The sequence below is a fragment of the Macrobrachium nipponense genome, chromosome 7 (genome assembly GCF_015104395.2).
Source record: "Macrobrachium nipponense isolate FS-2020 chromosome 7, ASM1510439v2, whole genome shotgun sequence".
Classification (NCBI taxonomy): Eukaryota; Metazoa; Arthropoda; class Malacostraca; order Decapoda; family Palaemonidae; genus Macrobrachium; species Macrobrachium nipponense.
Window position 1 is genome coordinate 16,061,834 of NC_061109.1, and position 21,306 is coordinate 16,083,139.

General features: G+C 37.5%; 1 protein-coding gene across 1 annotated transcript; it reads left to right on the plus strand.

Moving 5' to 3' along the window:
• Positions 1-1,028: 1,028 nt before the first annotated feature.
• LOC135217424 (monocarboxylate transporter 9-like) lies at positions 1,029-19,732 on the plus strand. Its single transcript, XM_064253284.1, has 7 exons — positions 1,029-1,063; positions 3,705-3,828; positions 5,733-5,876; positions 10,460-11,172; positions 11,378-11,579; positions 16,071-16,262; positions 17,234-19,732. The coding sequence occupies exons 2-7, from the start codon at positions 3,723-3,725 to the stop codon at positions 17,362-17,364; spliced, it is 1,488 nt and encodes a 495-aa protein (XP_064109354.1). The 5' UTR covers positions 1,029-1,063; positions 3,705-3,722; the 3' UTR covers positions 17,365-19,732.
• The last annotated feature ends 1,574 nt before the right edge of the window (positions 19,733-21,306 follow it).

Genomic DNA, 21,306 nt, shown 5'->3' on the forward strand with positions numbered 1-21,306 from the left:
TATATATATATATATATGTACACACATAGGCTTGTACTTCTATTGATAGCCGGATAGGTAAAGCGCCACTGTACGTCGTGAGTTCTCATGATCGGTGGTTCGAGTCCATGAGATGATGAACTTTAATGGACTAAAGAAAATCCTCTTCGGTTTACATATATACAAATATATCGTTTTTCCGAGGGGTAGAGCGAATTTGGATATCAAATGACAGTTTTAGCTTAAATGCTCGTAATATATATATATACATACATATATATATATATATATATATATATATATATATATATATATATATTATATATATATATATAGAGCATTCTGGGATGAACACTCACAGGTTCTTTATATAAACGAGTGGATAGAGTATGAACTGTTTTATCGGTCATGAAAATGAAGACAGGCTGGCCACCTCACCAGAATGAGTTAGGACATGCATGACAAAGATCAGTAGGTGGACTTAATTCTTACTGGATTCTACGTTTGAATACTATACCGTGCATTTGATGTCTAGGCCATTCCCTTACGACGCTCCTGATTGGCTGTTGATGAGCCAATGACAGGGCTGGAAATTCAGTCTATCTCGAGAGTTCACATTGGCAGGATGTATGTTCCACCTCTCCTGAAAGACGTATACCTCAGGAGAGGTAGAACATAGATCTTGCCCGCGTGAACTCTCTCGAGAGACTGAGAGTTTCCAGCCCTGTCATTGGCTTATCAACAGCCAATCAGGAACGTCGTAAGGGACTGGTCTAGACATCCACGGCTGATACTATAGCATAGTGGTCACCTGAATTGTTAATCGAAAAAATGTCCTGTCAGCAGTGAACCGCTGTAGTTGTGATTAGCTGCTGCCACTTTTAGACATTTTTCTTACAATGTTTTATTTATCTTTATTGACAGTTTTCCTGAACGCCGAGGAAAATATACAATGTCCGAAATGGATTCGTCTCGGAGACCTACCAACTCACTTGACGAGGAGACAGGACCTTCCTGCCCGTCTCGGGTGCCTCCCGACGGCGGGGTATGGGTGGGTCATCGTTTCGCTGATTTCATCGTCAAGGTAATTAATTATAATCAATGTTCATTCTGTTCTGGAGGGTGTTCATTATTATTATTATTATTATTATTATTATTATTATTATTATAATATATTATTATGACTGAATCTTGATGGAACCGAGAAGGTAGGTGAGTGACCTTGAGCCATGACAAAACTTAAACATCAGAAGACTTTCCTGACTATATCTGGCTTCTATGGATATGGAAAATCCCACACTGGCGCCAGTGAACATTTACAAATGAATAGCAAATGTCGCACCTCATTTTTATACCCACAATTTTGAGTCTAAACGGTGACGGAAAGCGTCCAGAGACAAATCTTTTCCCAAATAATGGGTCCAAGTTTTCGAAGACTTTGTAAGATATCCAAGAAGGCTTAAGATTGATGTTTTTTTTAAGGCTTGTTGACAATATTTAATGTGGAGATAACTGTGGTTATGCAATGCTTTCATTTGTATATCGAGTTTTTTTAAACTATGCTAAAGACTTCATAGAATTTTAGAACCTGCTGTATTCATTCCGTTTTGCTATCTATGTTTTATGGCCATTGCGAGACATTTCGGAATTTTTACTTTTGTAAATGTACATAGAAAAAATTCCGTACATTTTTAATGCAATGGAGTTATATGACTGTGTGAAGTTCTAGTAAGTCATATATATATATATATATATATATATATATATATATATATATATGTATATATATATATATATATGTATATATATATATATATATATATATATATATATATATATATATATATATATATATATATATATATATATATATACATATATATATATATATATATATATATATATATATATATATATATATATATATATATGTATGTATATATATATATATATATATATATATATATGTATATATATAAATATATATATATATATATATATATATATATATATATATATTTATATATTTCGCTGACAAAGAGCTAATATTCTCTCTCTCTCTCTCTCCCCCCCCCTCTCGCTCTCTCTTCTCTCTCTCTCTCTCTCTCTCTCTCTCTCTCTGTATATATTTATACAATATTTATATATATATATATATATATATTATATATAGTATATATAATATACATACATACATATATATATATATTATATATATATATATAAATATAGTACGAGAGAGAGAGAGAGAGAGCGTAATATTAGCTCTTTGTCAGCGAAATAAATTATCTCTTGGTAAGAACTGTCAATTCATTTTTTTTCCTCAGGTATAGCGTTTCGCCAAATAACTCGCCTGTATGTATACCTATTTATTCGATTATCCTGATTGTCCCAGACTTTATTAGTGGGATGGGAAGTTTTATTTCCTACAGAGCTTTGCCTGCATGCGGTGACAATCGTGGTGATTGCAAATGTCATTTTTTTTACCCCACCTAACCAATAAACTAAGCCCTGAGGAGAACATCTAAGGAAGAGAAATTTCATGATTCCCTTGATATCCTCAACGGTCTTCAGACCATTAGTATTTGGTCCTTGTAAAGCATGTTCGAAGATATTCAGAATTATGTGAATAAAAAAATTAGCCCTGGCGATGGAGTATCGTAGCCGTGACGTCGCAGGTCACCTGGCCGTTTTCGCTCCGTAAGAAATGAAAAGGCGCGGATTTGAATCGCCCATGAAATCGCTAATATAAGAAAGTTAGCATTTCGACCCATACAAATTGATGAAGAAAAATAGGTTTTTGTATAATGTTACATTAAATATGCTGCTTAGTTGTACATACTATTGTATAAAGCTGTCATGCTTTCTATCAGGATATATGGGTCTAATGCTAACTTTCCTCTATTAACGATTTCCTGGCCGTTTCAAATTCGTGCCCATTCATTTCTTACGGATCGAGAGAGAACAGACAAGTGGCCGCCCGTGGAGCGGTGATGATTGCGTCACACTACGGTACTCTTTTTGCATATTGTTGGTAATTTAAGTCACAAGGTCCCCGTTGATAATGATCACCACTTCTCTGGTGTTCCATAACGTGGAGTTAAATGACAATATCATTCCAAATGGAGAGAGCAATGTTTACGTAAACACCACGACTCTGCATCTTCATCTCGACTTTTTGTTGCATATTGAGTTTTCGGTCGCTTGGAACCAAGCGTCCGTAACTTGCTTTGACGAGATGACTTGAGGTAGTGTTGCCGTTTTGAGGAATTTCGTGTACTAGTGTGGCTTTCTAGTGACATCTGGCAACCCTCCGTGGATATTCTGACCACAGCCACGGTGCTAAGTAATAAAATTCTTCACTTTGCCTTTTTAGGTTTTATTATGAAAATATGGCTCTAAAACATATCCTGCTTATTTATATAAATGAATTTTATTGAAAACATTTATTTTTCTTCGTCAAAAATACTTCATGTTAAGCGAGTAACGTGTAGTTTTTTTACGTCACGGAAAATAATTCTACATCGGATAATACGCATTCTAACCATTAAATCACAAATAACGTAAAAAAAAAACCAGTAGAGCTGTGTATGGTAACACTGCTAAAAGTCAATGTTATGAAGAAAAAACAGCATCGCTGCTTGATTTCAGAGCACAACAGACAAAAAAAGATTCACGGAGACATTGTAGTATACTGCGCATACCGTATGTTTTCTCTTCCTCAGGTTGTGACGGGCAGCATCATGCCTTGCTTCGGGATCGTTTACGTGTACTTGGTGCAGAGTGGTTACACCAACGCGCAAGTTGCCATCGCTCCAGCTATCATGAATGCATTGACTAACCTCCTAGGTATGAAACTCTTTTTCTCTTTCTCTCTTGCATATTCATATCTCATCAGCAAGTCATAGTCAGACTTACAAGCCTCCTCATTTCAAATTTCTTCCTGCATAGCTTTAGCAACGTCAGTATTTATACTTTCTCATTATCTTCTGGCGACTTTGTGGGAACGTGGAATTTGGGTGTTGCAAGCATTTGTTAACTGGATTTTCAAATTCATGCTGCAACAGCAACCAGAATTTGAATTACTGATCAGCTTCCCAATTAAGACGTGGGAGGCTGTTGGAGAGCCACCAAGTACAAGCATAATACTACATAATTTGTTTATAACCCATTCAGCTACGTCCTTGCAGATGAGATCATTGACTGCTCTCCTATATTGTCATCCGCGGTCAATATAACTTTTTCCAAGGCAATGGAGCACTCATAGTGAGCTGGTGTAACTGCTGTTACTTTGCTTCGTTCTTCTAATACTACAGACATCATACTGTGTTCTTTATATCTGTCACAGAAAGATTGGAGAAGTTACTCTTAGGCCCTGTGAAGGCCATACGCTGTAATATCTGATGCAAAGTCAGCTATTGTTGCACAGCATCAGGCGTTATTGTGTCAAGGCAATATTAATCTCTTGCGGTCATGCCAACATTTAAACATGTTCTTCAACATTCTTCAACATAAAAGTCCCCAGGTCCCCAGAATCACAAAATCCTATTCATACTGAAGAGCATCATATATCCTGATAGAATCAATTACAGTTGCATTCGCAGTCACTGCCATAAATAGTACTACTGCTACTCCGGCAGTTTGGAGTGGGATGCGTGAAGCTGTTCTTTTACATTTTTAAGAGCTTCACCCACACTGTTTTGCTCAGAGGCCATCCAGTTGCTACATTAACAATCTTTCTTGGGTATTCTTGTGGGCTGAAAGGGTTATTACAACACTTTAGCTCTATTTACAGGGGCCTTTTTTCATTCCAGTAAAAACATGGAGACTTAGAGCGTAGTATTCCATGCCTTTGGGGCTGAAAGTAAATCCTTTCATTCTAAAATGTCCATGGTCATAACCCATCTTAGTCATTTCATTCATCATACGAAACCAGTCTGAGTTTCAGATTTCAGTCATCCTATCAGACTAGAATGATTCAAGTGTGGGTAGGGAAACACATTTTGTTTTTTTCTCCATGAAATTTTGGAACACGTCAGCTGGTAGGGGGTATTTTTTTTCCAGATACTCAGTGTCCCATAAATAATGTCTGTGACTATTGATTTTATTTCTGAAATGATTACATATACATGTTATATAATATATATATATATATATATATATATATATATATATAAATGGTTCTTGCATGAATAAAAAAGTCAAGCTTATTTACAGGTCATCTAGACTTCAAAACATTTGCTGTATACGTTCTTTATCTTTATTCGTTGGCAATTTTCTGCTAATTATCCTGTCGTACAATATATCTCAGAAGTGATGGCTTATGAATTTCTCACCTTATGAGTTCTAGTTACCTTGGGAAGATCGGGACATGATTATAATATTATTAGTACTATGACATAGTACTAATAATCAGAAACACATCCATGGGAAAGGGCACCTTCAGTGAAGTTTACATAATAGTTCTTTGCATAAGTAGGAAGAAGACATTCATGTGTGAAACGCTGCTGATTTAGATAAAAGAAAAAGGCTTATTTTCATTAATGAGTTACCAGACTGCAGAGCCATCATATCCGAACTGCACGGATTAGTTGTAGTACTAGTATCAGTAAGGAATTTTTCTTTGCAACCACTCCCTTGCTCGTTCTATTTTGCCTTTGACTGTGCTTGTTGAAGTAGATATTCTATTATGCGGTCCCACATGTTCATTATGAATCGACAATGCGCTGACGCTTGTCTCCACCTATTTCCAGCTCCTTTCAGCACGGCTCTCTCCAGGTATTACAGCCACCGACGACTGGTGTGTTTGGGAATCGCCCTGGTGGCAGCCGGTCTTTTCATCTGTTCCTTCAGCAACCACATAATACTCTTTTATGTATCTTATGGAGTTGTCATAGGTAAGCGAAAAGGAAGATACTGATTGTTTGATGGACGATCCCTTACTAATTCTATCCACTAATTTCTGTTTCAGCCTATTCCAAAAATTATGATAACAAATTTCAATGACTACTGTTGCTTTGCTAGAATAATAGTAATGAATAGCGGTAGTATTTTCGCTTAATCGGGGTAAGGCTACAAACTAATTTGTTGTTGTTGTTCTTGTTGGGGGTTAGGAAAACCCAAAAAGGTCTGAAAAAAGTTGTTTCGCGTTGAGTTTAAGATACAGGAAGTTTAGGATAGGACATTCGTGATTTATTTATTAGAGTGAAAAAATAAGATATAAATAATGTGCATGTTAAACAGTACAGAAAAATTATTTCTAATAAATACAGCGTATTTATATGTATTTTCGTTGGTGAAACGATGCTCTATTTGACCGTAGATTTTAGCATGCACCCCGAGTAAGCTGGAGGTCAGAGGTTCATGCCTTGTTTAAAGGTAGTACATAGTTAGTGTGAGTTCACAAAAGACATTTCTGCAAATATGAACTAGAAATGTCCCAAAAATAATCATGGTGTAAAGAGTGTACAGAAGCAATTTGTTAAAACAGGATACGTCTCAAGTATATAAGGCGCATTAAAACACTGTTTTAAAGCTAAGGACTATATTTCGGTGGACTGACTTGATAAGGGTGGAAGTAAGTCCACCGAAATATAGTCAGTCCTCAGCTTTAAAACAGTGTTTTAGTGGGCCTTTTATACTTTAATATATATATATATATATATATATATATATATATATATGGTAATATATATATATAATATATATATATATATATATACATATATATATATATAATACTGGTAATATTCTTACACACGAAGACATATTATTCAGTTGTACCCCACATAGGAAAATCAAATATGCCATTAGTTAGAATGTCCCAGCAGTTTCATATTGCAATGGACCTCTTTTTGGAGCGAATATTAAGGGAAAAAAATTGCTTACGATGTATGTAGCCAAGAAAGACCTAAAATCTCAAAAGTATGACACCGTTACCGAAAACTAGCAGTTTTAACTAAAAACATACAACAGTAAAAGAAATACAGTAAGATAAGAATAGTAGTTGAACAATTGAAAATTCCCAAAATATCAAATGAGGTACGTAATATGTCCATTTGAAACAGCATAACACTAAGTGCATATTATATAATAGTTAATGAATAACATTATCCAGTTTGTACTGCCTTTTCATAACGTAAAATAAAAGGCGATAAACTGAATTTTTTCTTCTGCTGTGAACAATGAAACAGGCTGTCTCTATCGGATTTCTTTCAATAAAACCTGTGCTCTTAGACTGGTAAATTACAAATACTGCTGTGAACACATAAGGCATTACTTGTATTATTTGTTCTTATATTATATTCATGATTTAACTAAAATGCGCTTTTCGAGTGCCTTCCCAGATTGTCCTACATAAAAACTTTCGCAATTGTATGTTATCAGATGAATAACTCCTTTATTGCTTTCCGGACTATTACGAATTAGATTTTTACCGATGGTGCTGGGCTAAGAAAAAGTTGCACGAAAACGAGGCAACTTTATGGTATAGGGGGTCGTCAGGAATTTCCAGGGGGCCCGCGAGCCCTAGGGAAAAATGATAAATTCTCTAATTAAATTCATTATCCTCTTAACAAGAGTGAGGAACTCATATTCAGAAGTTTATGAACAAATGCAAAAGTATATCGCCTTATGACGTTAGCGTCTTATAGTCTGCTACTCTAGTTGGACTTGTTCGGATCCTAAGTAAGTTCGGATCCATGAAGTATCTTTGTGAAGCTTCATTTTCGACGCTCGTTGCCCTCAAAACTCAATCCAGAAGCTGGCTGAATGTTGACGGGGACTTAGGCTGTGCACCCTCTGGCATTCAACCATGCATTCAAGATCTAGTAGCTAAGAAGCAGTGTCAGGTATCTCATTAATTCATTCCCAAAAGAACAAAACGACCCTTCTCTTTCTCTTTTTTCATTTTTCTTTAAATCGGGGAGGGAATTTTACGTCTACATGCAAAGGGTGGCGTGATAATAGAAAAATTGAGAATCGCTGGTATAGACTATAGATTCTAATGTGGGATGGTATGGGAAAGATATAAAATTCAGTTGTCTGTTTTTCTCCTCATATGAGTGCAATCTTTTTCTCGCTAACGTTAGACTGTAGTCAATATCTTCCTATTCAATGTTATTTTGAATACCAACTTGTTATATAAATTCTAATTCATCACTGAAAAGATAACATTACTATTTGCAGGTTTTCTGTGTAATTTGAATTACAGCTAGATTTTACAACTGACCCCACTACTGTAACATCCAAAAGTAAAGTGATACCACTGCCTTCTTTGTCAACAGCAGAAGATGGCAAAATGGTCTCCGCCAGACGAGAAAGTTGACAGTCGACGTGCGCAAGAATTAATTGCATTATGAGGGTAGTACATGGAAATTGGGAGCAATGAAAGTTAATATGGTAGGAGAATGGAAGTCGTTGATTCGCATAAGTATTTATAAATAAACATAAAAGGTTCTACGTAGGAGAATGAGAAAAACAAGACACAAATTAGGCGAAGAAAACAAAACACAAAGCAGGGTGCGTGGAAAAGTTTCTGGCGAGACACAAATTGCCTGTATGAGCATTATATGGAAATACTTGAAAGGGTTGTTGAACAAAACCTTGGTGGAAGCGAAAGGCAAATGTAGAACACAAATAAAAGATAAAACGTTGAAGATGTTGAGATGAAACACGAGTGTAGACCAGAGAAAAAGAAAGGCTGAGAAATGTTGACATAGGTGAAGGTATTCAATGATTAGCAGTCTAAATCTAATCTCTTTTTCCGCTATTGTTGTGGATCCGAAGCGCATTTCTTGTAGACTGGACGAAACGTAGTTAATTTCTTTTGGACACAAGGTGATGAACTATGTTCCGTCCAGTCTATAAGAAATGCGCTTCGGGTCCACAACTTTAGAAGAAAAAGAGATTAGATTTGGACTGCTAATCATTGATCACCTTCACCTATGTCAACATTTGTGATTCACAAATATTCGTGAATATAAAACAGTTGCTCGCGTATATGTGACAATTATGCACACACACAAATATATATAAATAAAGGTCCAGTTGTGTTCCACATAGGAAAATGAAAATGGTTTATCTCAGAAAATGCCCTACAGTTTCGTCCTCCAATGGACCTCTTCTTGGAGCGTTTCCTTAATAAACGCTCCAAGAAGAGGTCCATTGGAGGACGAAACTGTTGGGCATTTTCTGAGATAAACCATTGTCGTTTTCCTATGTGGAATACAACTGAATTACCATATCTTCGTGCCTAAGAAGATTACCAGCACTATAAATAAAGGTAATGCCACGGAGGAAAACGAAAAAGCGAGAACTGCCGAGATCTTTCGGTCTTAACGACCCTTTACTTAAGGCAACACTTGCCCTAAGTAAAGGGTGGTTCGAGCCCATGGGACGGAGAACTTATTATCGCCTAAAAAATTCACCTTCGGTTAACATATATGAAAATATATCAATTCCGAGGTAGAACGAGTTGGATATTAAAGGACATTTGTAGCGTTATGCGTGGAAATGAATCACGGTGATGTGATCAAAGTCATATGCAGATATATTGTCATTTATACACGCATGACTTTTTATAATGACATTGGTATCATATATATATATATAACTATATATACTATATATATATATATATATATATATAGATATATACTATATATATATATATATATATATATATATATCATATATATATATGCACATACTCGCATAATATATAATATATTTGCAATTTGGTTATCTCAGAAGAATAGATGTATATTTTATACTTCGTGTTTCTACTAGAAACCTCACATCGAAAAGATATCATCATGAGTTTAACACATCGTCGTCATAACCACTTCGTAAGTTATCGGCAAACCCAAGACACCTCCCAATGAAGTTATGGAAGTGCATAACCAAACCGACTTAAGCGTAAGATTTCGCAAGTCTAACATTACCTCATAGGGCGCCTTATTATACAAGGCAACAGCCCTAATATATAATTGTCCATTTATACTGACATTGGTATTATATATATTATATATAATATATATAATATATTAATATAGTATATATTATTAATATATTATTTATATATAATAGTATATACACATACTCGCATAATATATATTAACTTACTAAAAATCACACATATGTACGCAATTTGCAATTTGGTTATCAGCTGAGTCCACAGAAAAAAAGAAGACCTGGTATGCCCTTGTTGGTTTGAAGGATCTATTTTACTTGCTGGACGGACGATGTTATTTGAATAATAACGGTGATGTGACTACCAGTACAATCATTACACGCTCCAGATATTAGGCACTTTTTCAGATAGCAACAAAGAAAAAGTTGTTGTATAAATAACATAAGGTATAGGATTAGTATGAGCATTTTAAGATCAGTTTGTGTGAATTTATTTCTCCTTTGTTTTTTATACTTTGGCTTTTACCAGTTTCATAAACATCTAACTGAGAATGCAATCTGTTCGCAGGGACTGGCACAGCACTGCTTTCGCCTCAAGGATTTCTCACATCTCAGAAGTATTTCACCAGCAAACGCGTCACCGCCCATAGTCTGTCCATGCTTGGGACCTCTATAGGTTTCATGACAGTTCCTATTCTTCTGAATCATTTTGTTCAGGAATATTCTCACAGAGGCTCCTTTATTTTATGGTCTGGTATTGTGCTTCACGGCTTTATTGGAGCATCTTTGCTCCATCCAGTGGAATGGCATATGAAGCCGAACAAGACAATACCTTTAAAAGTACTCACCAGTAGGAACACAGCTCCAGACATGGACGGCCAAAGGTGCACTAAGTATGATAGACAACAGAGGAACTCTCTCAGGAGTTCTGTGAATGATGATAGCAATGAGGACTTATCTGTTTGTGGAGACGAATCTGATCTGCCAGCACTTGAAAAGCCTGGAAGCGTGGGCGATTTGTTAAGTAGAAGCATTAGAAGGAAGAGTGGAAGATCCAGCAGCCTCAACAATGCGCTCCAAATCTTTGGCTCATCCAGCATTGTTGATGCTTTCGGAAGTTCAAACTCAGCGCAGATGGAAGCAGGAAACGTGGAACTCCAAGATGCTGGAAGCGTTTGCTGTGGTATGACTGTGCCGCAGTTCAGTGAGATCTTCAACTTCACCCTTCTCAAGAATCCAGCATTTCTCATATCGTCATGTAGTAGTGTCAGCAACAGAATGGTAAGTTTAGGAAAGTATTTGGACATATTTTACTTATTCGAATGTTCAAGGCGAAGCATATATGAAGACCCTATGTCTTCATGGGATGAGCTTTTCTGATGTAATTATGATAATCCCCATGAAGAGACCTACAGTCTGGGAGACACTTCAAGGTCCAATGTCAGTCGGACAATCACCATTTCCCGTTGAATCGTTGTGTGACCAGGTGTACATGTGCTTCGTGACCTACCTTCCGTCGATATCTCAGGATCTGGGCCTGAATAGGGACACGCCTTATCTCATGATGTGCATCGCGGTATTCGAACTCATTGCTAAGGTTACCACATCAATCATAAGTGACAGGTGCTTCACGCCGAGACGATATTTCATCATCTTTGCCGCCACGGGAGCATGTATCAGCTGTTTGTGTAAGTATGGGAGAAACGTTTTTACCTTCTGATAAGGGTTGGGGGCAGGGGGGGGCCCGTTTTTATGACGGTATGCTCTTACATGTCACATTCAGAATATCCTGAAGCAGTTTCCGATCACTGCCTCTGGAGAAAACAATATTTGCTACTATTGAGAACTGAATTTTCTCGTGATATTAAAGCTTTATTTCATTATTACTTGGTCAATGTACTGCAGATGCTTTTCCATTTAATTCAGTGTTTTGTATAAGTAAGTACTACATTGGCCTCTGATGCAGCTGCCTTCATGTACAGACCGGCAGTTGACACATCATTCGATTATCAAGTAAGTGTTCATATATCATTATCTTCAATCCACTGCATTCCTTCCTTTACTCTTAATAATAATAATAATAATAATACTTTATTGCGAATATGAATTCCTTTACAATAATTTACAAAAGAAAGGAGTGGTGCCAAGAGGTTATATTTTGATTTATCATTACACACAGATTTACAGTAAAAAATTCAATTAACGCAACCAAAGTTGTATCAGCTATCGGTGTTCGTACCGGTTATGCTACATTTGGTTCTGAATAAACATTTCACGGACTGAATATCATGATATTATGTAGAGCAATCTCCATTTGATATTAATAAGAAAAGCTTGCGAGGCATTATCAGCATTTTGTTCGTGTCTCTTGCGACTAGCATTCTATGGCATGCGACCCAGTTAAGATATTGGACCCAGTTGCTGATGAGTCACTTCCCCACCTGGCTATGGTACGCTGTGGAAATTTCATGGCTCTTCGCGGTGGGAGAAACTCTTACCAATCTCTGTCGCACCCTTTTAACTTTCATTCATCATTCCTTGATAAAATAAGCACAGGGGGCCTCGACTCTCATCGCCCAGTGGGGATCTTAAAAATGAAATAAAAAATCAGACAGCTTTGATGTCAAATTTTATCTGAAAGTTCCTCTTTATCCAATACAAATTTCCTAATATGACTAGTTTTGCCAAAATTGATTTAATATCAAATGTAGATTGCTCTACATAATATCACAAGAGCTCCTCGTTCGACAAGTGGTTTTTGCACTCTCCTACCAATCCGGTGGTCCGTAGTTCAATTCTCGGCTCTGCCAACGCGGAATCAGAGAAATTTATTTCTGGTGATAGAAATCTATTTCTCGATATAATGTGGTTCGAATTCCACAATAAACTATAGGTCCCGTTGCTAGGTAACCAATTGGTTCCTAGCCACATTAGAAATACCTAATCCTTCGGGCCAGCCCTAGGAGAGCTGTTCATCAGCTCAGTGGTCTGGTAAAACTGAGATACAGTGGTACCTCGACATACGAAAGTCTCAACTTACGAAAAATTCAAGTTATGAAAGCAAATACGAAGATTTTTTGGGCTCTACATACGAAAATAGTTCAGGTTACGAAAAGTTGTTGCTGTAAAGTCCCGAAATTCACCCGGACCACTGATAACAATTTTAAAACTCACGCGCTGCCAACTGAGTAGACTCGCCACCATCCTCCCGCTCTCCCATTGGTTCCTGATGCTAGTCACCACCATAAGATCCTGCTCTCCTATTGGACAGCATCTCTCCCATCGTGCATCTACGTAACGGCGTTCTTTGGTCACTCCGAAGCAGCATCGTTTGTGTACGCTCGCGAAATTAGGTCATTCTATACGATTTCGTTTATTAACGTAAATTCATTAGTGATTTTGTTGTAGTACTACTTTATCGTGTTGTGTGAGAACTTTAGTATATACGTATACTACATAACTTAATTAAGTACAGTATATACATAGTCATGGGTCCCAAGAAAGTTGCTGATGATCATGGAAAGAAGAGGATGCTTTCTTTGGAGACAAAGATGGAGATCATTAAAAAATATGAAGCTGGCATGCGGTTGAGTGTGATCGCTAAGGAATATGGCCAAAATCCGTCGACGATAGGCACCATCCTTAAGCAGAAGGAAGCCATCAAAGCAGCTACACTTCCAAGGGCGTGACTATTTTGTCTAGCTAGAGGAGCCACATGCACAACGAGATGGAGAGGCTGCTTCTTGTCTGGATAAAAGACAAAGAAATCGCTGGCGGTATGATAACCGAGATGGCAATCTGCCACAAGGCCAGTGCTATTTTCGGCGATTTGATTGCCTAGGCCAAAGACGACGGAGGAGAAGGGACATCGACGCCAACCCCAGACTTCAAGGCTTCTCATGGGTGGTTTGAAAAATTCCGTAAACGTACTGGCATCCATTCGGTGGTGCGGCAAAGGGAGGCAGCCAGCTCGGACACGAAAGCGGCCGAAGCCTTTATCAAGACGTTCAACGAGATGACGATCAAGGAAGGCTACAGTTCTCAGCAAGTCTTCAACTGTGATGAGACTGGCCTTTTTTGGAATAAAATGCCTCGTCGGATATACATCACGCAGGAAGAGAAGAAGCTACCCGGGCATAAGTGTTGCGATGTCTATGTGTCTGCGTTTATGTACTTACAGGTTTCTTTTTATTCTCTTTCTCTCTTCTCTTCTCTTTTATTATTAGTCAGTCTTTCTTTGGTAGCTTGTTGGTATTAATTGGGAAGGTTATCTGTTATATGGGGTAACCTTCAGTTATCACTTGCAGTGAGTTTTTCTTTTCTTAGGAACATTGTAGATTAATTTCTTTTCATTCTCCAGTCTCTCAGGAATTAAGGCTTCAGTACAATCTAGGACTCTGGGCAAGTTAAACACCACTTAATTTATCTTACTTATTATTACGAATACTAATTCACAGTTTAACAATTTTACACAACACTACACTGGGAACAGAGGAAGTACTGCCGTAGCCTCCCCGTATAAGGCTTAGTTCCTAACTAACTTCTCTGAGAGCTCAAGTGAAGTCTCAGCCTAATTCATACAGTTAAGCTCCTCCTTAACTTCTACTAGCCCATGGACCAGCAAGTGATGTCGAACTTAAAGAAGCTGTATACGAAACATCTTTTCAAGAGATGTTTCAACATCACCGATACCACAAACCTCACCTTGAGTGAATTTTGGAAGGAGCATTTCGATATTGTGATATGCATCCGACTCATCGATCAAGCTTGGCAGGAGGTTTCGAGGCGAACCTTGAATTCTTTGTGGAGGAAACTCTGGGCTGATGCCGTATCTGCCCGAGACTTCGAGGGATTCGATGTGGGCGAAGCTGGTGCCGATTTAGAAATAGTTGACGATCCTGAAACTGTTTCACAACCAGATCTTGACGAGATCGTTGCACTCGGCAAGTCCATGGGGCTGGTTGTCGAAGAGGACGACATCAATGACCTTCTCGAGGAGCACCAAGAGGAGCTTACGACGGATGACCTGAAGGAGTTGGAGGCCATGCAACATAACGACCTTCAAGAAGAGTTCTCTAGCAGCGGCGAGGAGGAGGAGGACAACCCTATGACAACGGCAGAAATTAAGGATGCTCTAGCTGCTTTTCATAAGGTGCAATCATTTGTAGAAAAGAGACACCCCGAAAAGGCTTACAGAGGTCGTATGCTTGCGCAGTTTGATGACGTTTGCCTGAGTCGTTTCAGGAACATTGTGAAAAGTAGGCAGAAGCAATCTTCCTTGGATAGTTATTTTTTAAGGAGGCCTTTAGTAGGAGTAAGCAAAAAGGAAGATCCAATTGATACTACGAAAAAACAGAAAGTTGAAAGTGGTGAAGAAATTGAAATTTTATAAAAAAAAAAAAAATGTACAGTATAAAAAAGTAAAAAAATGTAAAAATCAATAAAAGAAAAATAAATTTTATTTTCAGTTTTTTGTAATGTTAAGTGTTACGGTTTTGTTAATATGTTTCATAAGTTTAGTCTATGTTTCCTGACATTTTTTAATGTGTTTTGTAAAGTTAAGTGTACGTACTAACAAGTTTTCAGCCGTTTGTCCTCCTCCTCTGTCGGAAAGGTAAGGTTCCACATTTTAATACATACTTACATATGTACATACAATATTTCTTGTTTACCATGTACACTAACACACTTTATTTACAGGTACTATGTAGTACATATTAGTAGTACGTATTAAGTTACGTATTGAATGGTCGAAATTGTTGTATTTCATTGTTTATTGGTCAATTTATCTTTATTATAAAATTTACTGGACTGTTTTTGTAGGGCTTGGAACGAATTAGGCAATTTACTGTAAAATGCGGTTCAAGATACGAAAAGCTCAGGTTACGAAGGCCTCCTCGGAACGGATTAAATTCGTATGTCGAGGTACCGCTGTATACTTAATTTTTTTTTTTACATAATATCACGATATTCAGTCTGCAAAATGTTAACTGAGAACAAAACATAGCAAAAAAGGTACGAACACCATTCATTGTTCTTGTGGTTCACAACATAACTGAAACAATAGAAAAGGATCCAAACTTCCTGAATGATTTCTCATATAACTGCGTTCGTCCACGAAAACTTGGAGGGCATTTGGGAAGTGACAGCCATCCATTCACTCACTGTCGTCTTTCCAGCCGTGACCTTCTCGCAGGACTTCTGGAGCCTCGCCCTCTGCTGCTGCGGGTACGGGTTCTGTGTGGGGATCATGATGTGCATCGGCCCCGTCCTCTTGGTCGAGTACTTGGGCCTGGAACTCCTGCCCTACTCGTACGGCCTCCTGCTCTTCATGAACGGCTTTTCAGGACTCCTCATCTTCACTGTGACTGGTAAGAGGCCTCGTTTCTATGAAACGCAAGCGCTTTGGAAAGGGGGCAGTCTGCCTCATCTCAGGTTAAGTTTTTTTTAAAGAAACTTTGCTTAGATTCTCTTCATATCAAAGGCCGATTTTTCAAGGCAAATGCCTTCATGATATACAATAGCAGAAAGTGTTATTATCTGGAACGATCATCGTAATGGCAGAATCATAACTGGTTAGGAATATCCGGTAAGAAAATCACACTTGCGTATTACTGAGTGCACAAAATACCATTACTTTGAGGTCACTGTCACTGCCAAAATCACCACCGTAAGACCTCATCTTAAGAGTTAAGAAATTTCCTGCAAATTCACACACACACTTACATAAAAAAAATCAATGTTTCTGAATTTTCTAACTTTTCGGTGTCCCCAGAGGGCAGCAGCCTTTTATGTCAAAGCCCTTAACAAAAGACACATCAGGAGTGAAAACCATCTAGCTCTCATTTGAAAAGTAAGTTGGCTTTCATGAAATAGACTAAACAGAAAACTGATCTAATGAATACTATATAAACTCATTAGCCATGAATATAATGACCAAATTGAGGAACTTTTTGCAGCTATGTAAAGTAACTGTTTCAATACTGCTTATTTGAAAATATACATAAGGTGTTCAGTTCTAAAGTAAGTTTTCGTCATAAAAGAAACTTTAGAAAACTCACCTTACAAATATATAGTTTTCTAAAGTAAGTTTTATGACAAAACCTTACTTTAAAAAACCTGTATATTTTTCAGTAAGTAAGACTGAAACAGCTAGTCCTGCTCACTGAAAAACATACGGGTGTTCTAAAGTAATTTTTGTCATGGGAAGTTCTTACTCTAAAAAGAATCATGTAAGGGGGCAATTAACTTTTGGCATAGACACTTGTAGTGAGAAACATTTGTCCACCAGGATGTTGACTTGTCCCGATCGTATGGGTTATTCGTTTCTCCTCCTACACAGGGTTGCTGAATGACATGGCAGGCAGTTACGTCACCACGTACATAGGGCTGAGCTTCTTGTCATTGGTTCCTGCTGTCTCGTGGAGCTCTATCAATCTCTGTTACAATGCCCTCGATTCAGACCACTCTTAAATTCTAGAGGAGTGATCTCATTCCATTGTGCAAGTGTAAACAATGGCTTGTTACCTGTCAGTAGTCTGGTAGAGTGGTTATGATAAGACTATAATAATACTGCTCCAGTCACCTGGAATGGTTGAACCAAGAGGCCTTTACCCTTGAAATGCAGTTTTGCCACAACTTTGAGAAAGTCCAGCTTTCATTGCCAATTTTATTTAAGTCAGTTACAATAAGGGTAGACATACTGATAGGATAAGGGCCCAAATTTTAGCACTGTGGACAGAAACATGACACAGTATCATCTCACCTTCCATTCTATTCTAGGCATCAATGATCCTGGTAGTACGCCAGACAATTATTAATTATTATTCATTCATTCATTCCATTCCGTTCTTAATTTGACTAGTTGTGGCATCACTATGAGCCAAGAAGCAACCCCAGTTGGAAAAGCAACAAGCTACCCCCAGGGGTTCTGGTAGCAACCCAGCAAGGGAAAGAAAAATAGTAGAGAAGAATAGAGACTGTAAGGGGAAAAAACCCAGAAAACCAAGGACAAAACATCTAGATTATGAAATGTAACCCCGAGTCTGCTTGACAACAAAGCATTCGGATACAGTTTGAATGTCTGAAGCTCCAACAATCCTACGGCATGATTAAGATGGAATGAAACTGCCGGAAAAAAGAGAGGTGGCGAACTGTAAACAAGAAAAGATAAACCTATTAAAATTAACAGCATGTTTGGTACTACAGGTGGATGATACACTTTCAGTTTGAAGCCTTTTCTGTATTCTATGGTAAGAGGAATAACCGCTACAGGAAATGAAGAATGATTAGGAAGTATTATCATTTTTATATTAGACATTAAAATACCTGTCTTAATTTCTATTGCAGCTGATATCTGAGCGCAAGACGTTGCCGTCTCAATTAAAGAAAACGGAGTTTTGAGGGAGAGAGAGAGGCAGAGAGCTTGAATGTTGTTGGGTTTGAAGATTCCAATTGGGCTTCGCAAATCCTATTGTAGATTCACATCATCCATGCATTTGATGTTTAGGCCATTTCCTTACGACGCTCCTGATTGGCTGTTGATAAGCCAAACACAGGGCTGGAAATTGTTAGCCTCGCTCGAGAGTTCACAGAAGCAGGATGTATGTTCCGACTGCTTTCAAAAATTATAACTTTCACTATACCTCAGTTTTACCTGCAAAAAAGGAGTGTTTCCAAAAGTTCTAGACAGATGATTTTACCATAACCTCTGAGTGAACAAGCGCTATGGTCAACATAGTCAACATTTTTATTCCATAGGGACGTTTCGGCTCCAACACGTTAAACCATTCTCGACCTAAAATAGAGGCTAAACGCTAAAACATAAAATTTTATATCTGTAAAGTACAAAACAAATGAAGGTCACACTCGAGAAAAATAAAAATGTTGACTACAGAACTTGTTTGGCTGTTCCAGATGAGGATCAGAGTCTCTACGAATCCTTCTCTAGCAATTACTCTATGTAGATAATGATGCTATTCTTCTTTTAATAATTCTTGCCAGTTGCTCAGTGACAACTGTAATTGAATCCTCCTCTTTGAGTCATCAGTTGGATGGAGATGCCGAGTGCTGGAATCCTGTAATGCCATTGCTTTGTCTGAAGTGGTACTGCCATATAATTCCAACGAACATGACAATCTATGGGTATTTCGTTGCTTGCATAACAGCCACTTGGCAACAATTGCCCTCATTGTTAATAACTCCATTTAATTTCACCAAGTTCATGTTGCTAAATGCGCAGCCTACATCAGTATATAATTGTGGTAAGAATACACGCAAAGAGGTATAGGTAAGTATAATATTCAACTGCGGACCAGCTAGTATTATTACTTCCACTGGAAATCACTTGATTAGGGGAACTTGCATCCACTATAAAATAAACTTGCAAACTCAATTGCATTCAAATTACCAGTCATCAGTCACACTAAAAAGTAAAACAGCTGCAACCCAAGTATTGTCGGGTAAGTGTTAGTGAAGTTGTTCTATCAGTTCAATGACAAACTGTATGAGCCTCCCTTGCTTGTTGCTTTAATCTGTATGAAAATATAATTGTTTTTCTTCTGCAAGTTTCTTTATAAACTCAAAACTAAAGTAATGGATCGGATTCAAGTATTTTGAGTGCTTTGTATGGCTTCATTTTCGTCTCTGGGAGTCATATCTCCGATTCCGAAGAATCAGTCAATGAATCTGGGTCTCTTAGCAGTTTTTTATGGGTCCTGCATTGTTGTTTCAGAAGTATTGTTGACAGCTTACCTTTCCAAGAATTGTTTGAGAACTGAGAGAGTTATGTGATTTGTTTTAATTGTCATCAGGTACTGAATAAAACAGATCTGCCGTTTAACATGGTTTTTCTAGTTGGACATGTGTACTATGTTCAATGCACTGTTTCAGAATACTCCCTGCAGCACTCCAGTAATAAAACCACTTAGTTTGGCTCAACTGCAGAGATGGAAAACCATCCCTGATTGTTTCATGCATTTGTTCGAATTTCATCTGCCCTAGGGGCAACTAGGAAAACCAACCATATGTCTCTTACGATTATAAACTCTGTTTCGTGGCAATGTTGTACAGTAAGTACGTGAAACAACTAATTGGATGGAGTGGCCCACACACTTTATAGCCTAGAGATGTGCCAGTCTTGTCAGAGCTCTGTTGTTAAGCTCAGTCATTTCAGAGGCAGTATTACCTTCAAGTGTTCGTAGATTTTATATTTCTGAAACCTTTCCATAGAACTGCATTTTGGCTGCTTCACAGATTAACTGCATTACATTCTTTCATTAAAGTTATATTAAAAATGTTGCAACAATGCTTTTCTACTGACAATTCCTCACGTCTTTGAGGTTATCACTTATATCGTCGATAATTACGCACACTTTTCTGCCACCAATATCATATTACAGGTCTTCCATGAAATATGGAACATGTACAGCCACCAACAAAACCGGTGTCGCCCCGCCAAACCTGGCTCGGAGAGCTCATGTCCTTTTTGCCCTGAAAGGTGGCCTTCGTTCAGACAACCAGTACATAGTTAGAATGAATGGTTCGAATGGGAGGAGGAAGGAAATTATGATAATCAGGCAAAGAAATGCAATAATGAATGAAATATATAAGGACAAAAGAGAGAGAGAGAAAAGAAGAGAAGAGAAGAGAGAGAGAGAGAGAGAGAGAGAGAGAGAGAGAGACTTTTATTCCTGTTAAGTTATTAATCTGATGGATATATTCGAGACCTTCTGCTTTAAAAAAATATGTTATTGTATACATTTTGGAAAATAATTATGAAATCTTATCATCTTGTATTGTTTTAAATCATTACTATATTGTCTATATAAAAAAAAACCTTAAATATTATTGGAACTGAGTATTCATATTAATATTATTCAGACGGAAATATCCTTTTTCATTATCCTATAAGCAGCTATATTCTCTCTCTCTCTCTCTCTCTCTCTCTCTCTCTCTCTCTCTCTGTCGTTCTGTCCTCCGTCTTATATCACCTGGATCCACTATTTGAATAATGGTAAACGTTTGATATGTTATTTGGAATTGGGCAAGGATCACAAAACCGTAAATGGCTACTCTACCAACTTTTGCTTGGCTCCATCTATTTTTGTCTAGACTGACTGAACTACAATTACCTGTATTACCAATAATATCGAATCTGGTCACAAAGATGTTACACACCAGGTTTTATAGCCGTGGGTTGTGTGAGTCATGAAAGCACCAATTTTGCAAAGGTATTATTCTATTAAATAATCTACGGTAAGAACACATTACTGGATATGCCAATCTAGTACTACAGGATTTGTATTTATGACATAACTTAGTTAAGTTACCAGTAGTTGAGTGTGATAGGCCTCTTGGCTCCGCCCCTCGCAACCATCTAGACTACTTATAGAAAGTATTTTAATTTGCTATATT

Coding starts and splice junctions, on each gene's coding strand:
- LOC135217424 (XM_064253284.1), top strand. CDS start 3,723: ATGCCTTGCTTCGGGATCGTTTACGTGTACTTGGTGCAGAGTGGTTAC. Junction 5,877..10,459: donor ATCTTATGGAGTTGTCATAG/GTAAGCGAAAAG, acceptor ATCTGTTCGCAG/GGACTGGCACAGCACTGCTT. Junction 11,173..11,377: donor GTAGTGTCAGCAACAGAATG/GTAAGTTTAGGA, acceptor TTGTGTGACCAG/GTGTACATGTGCTTCGTGAC.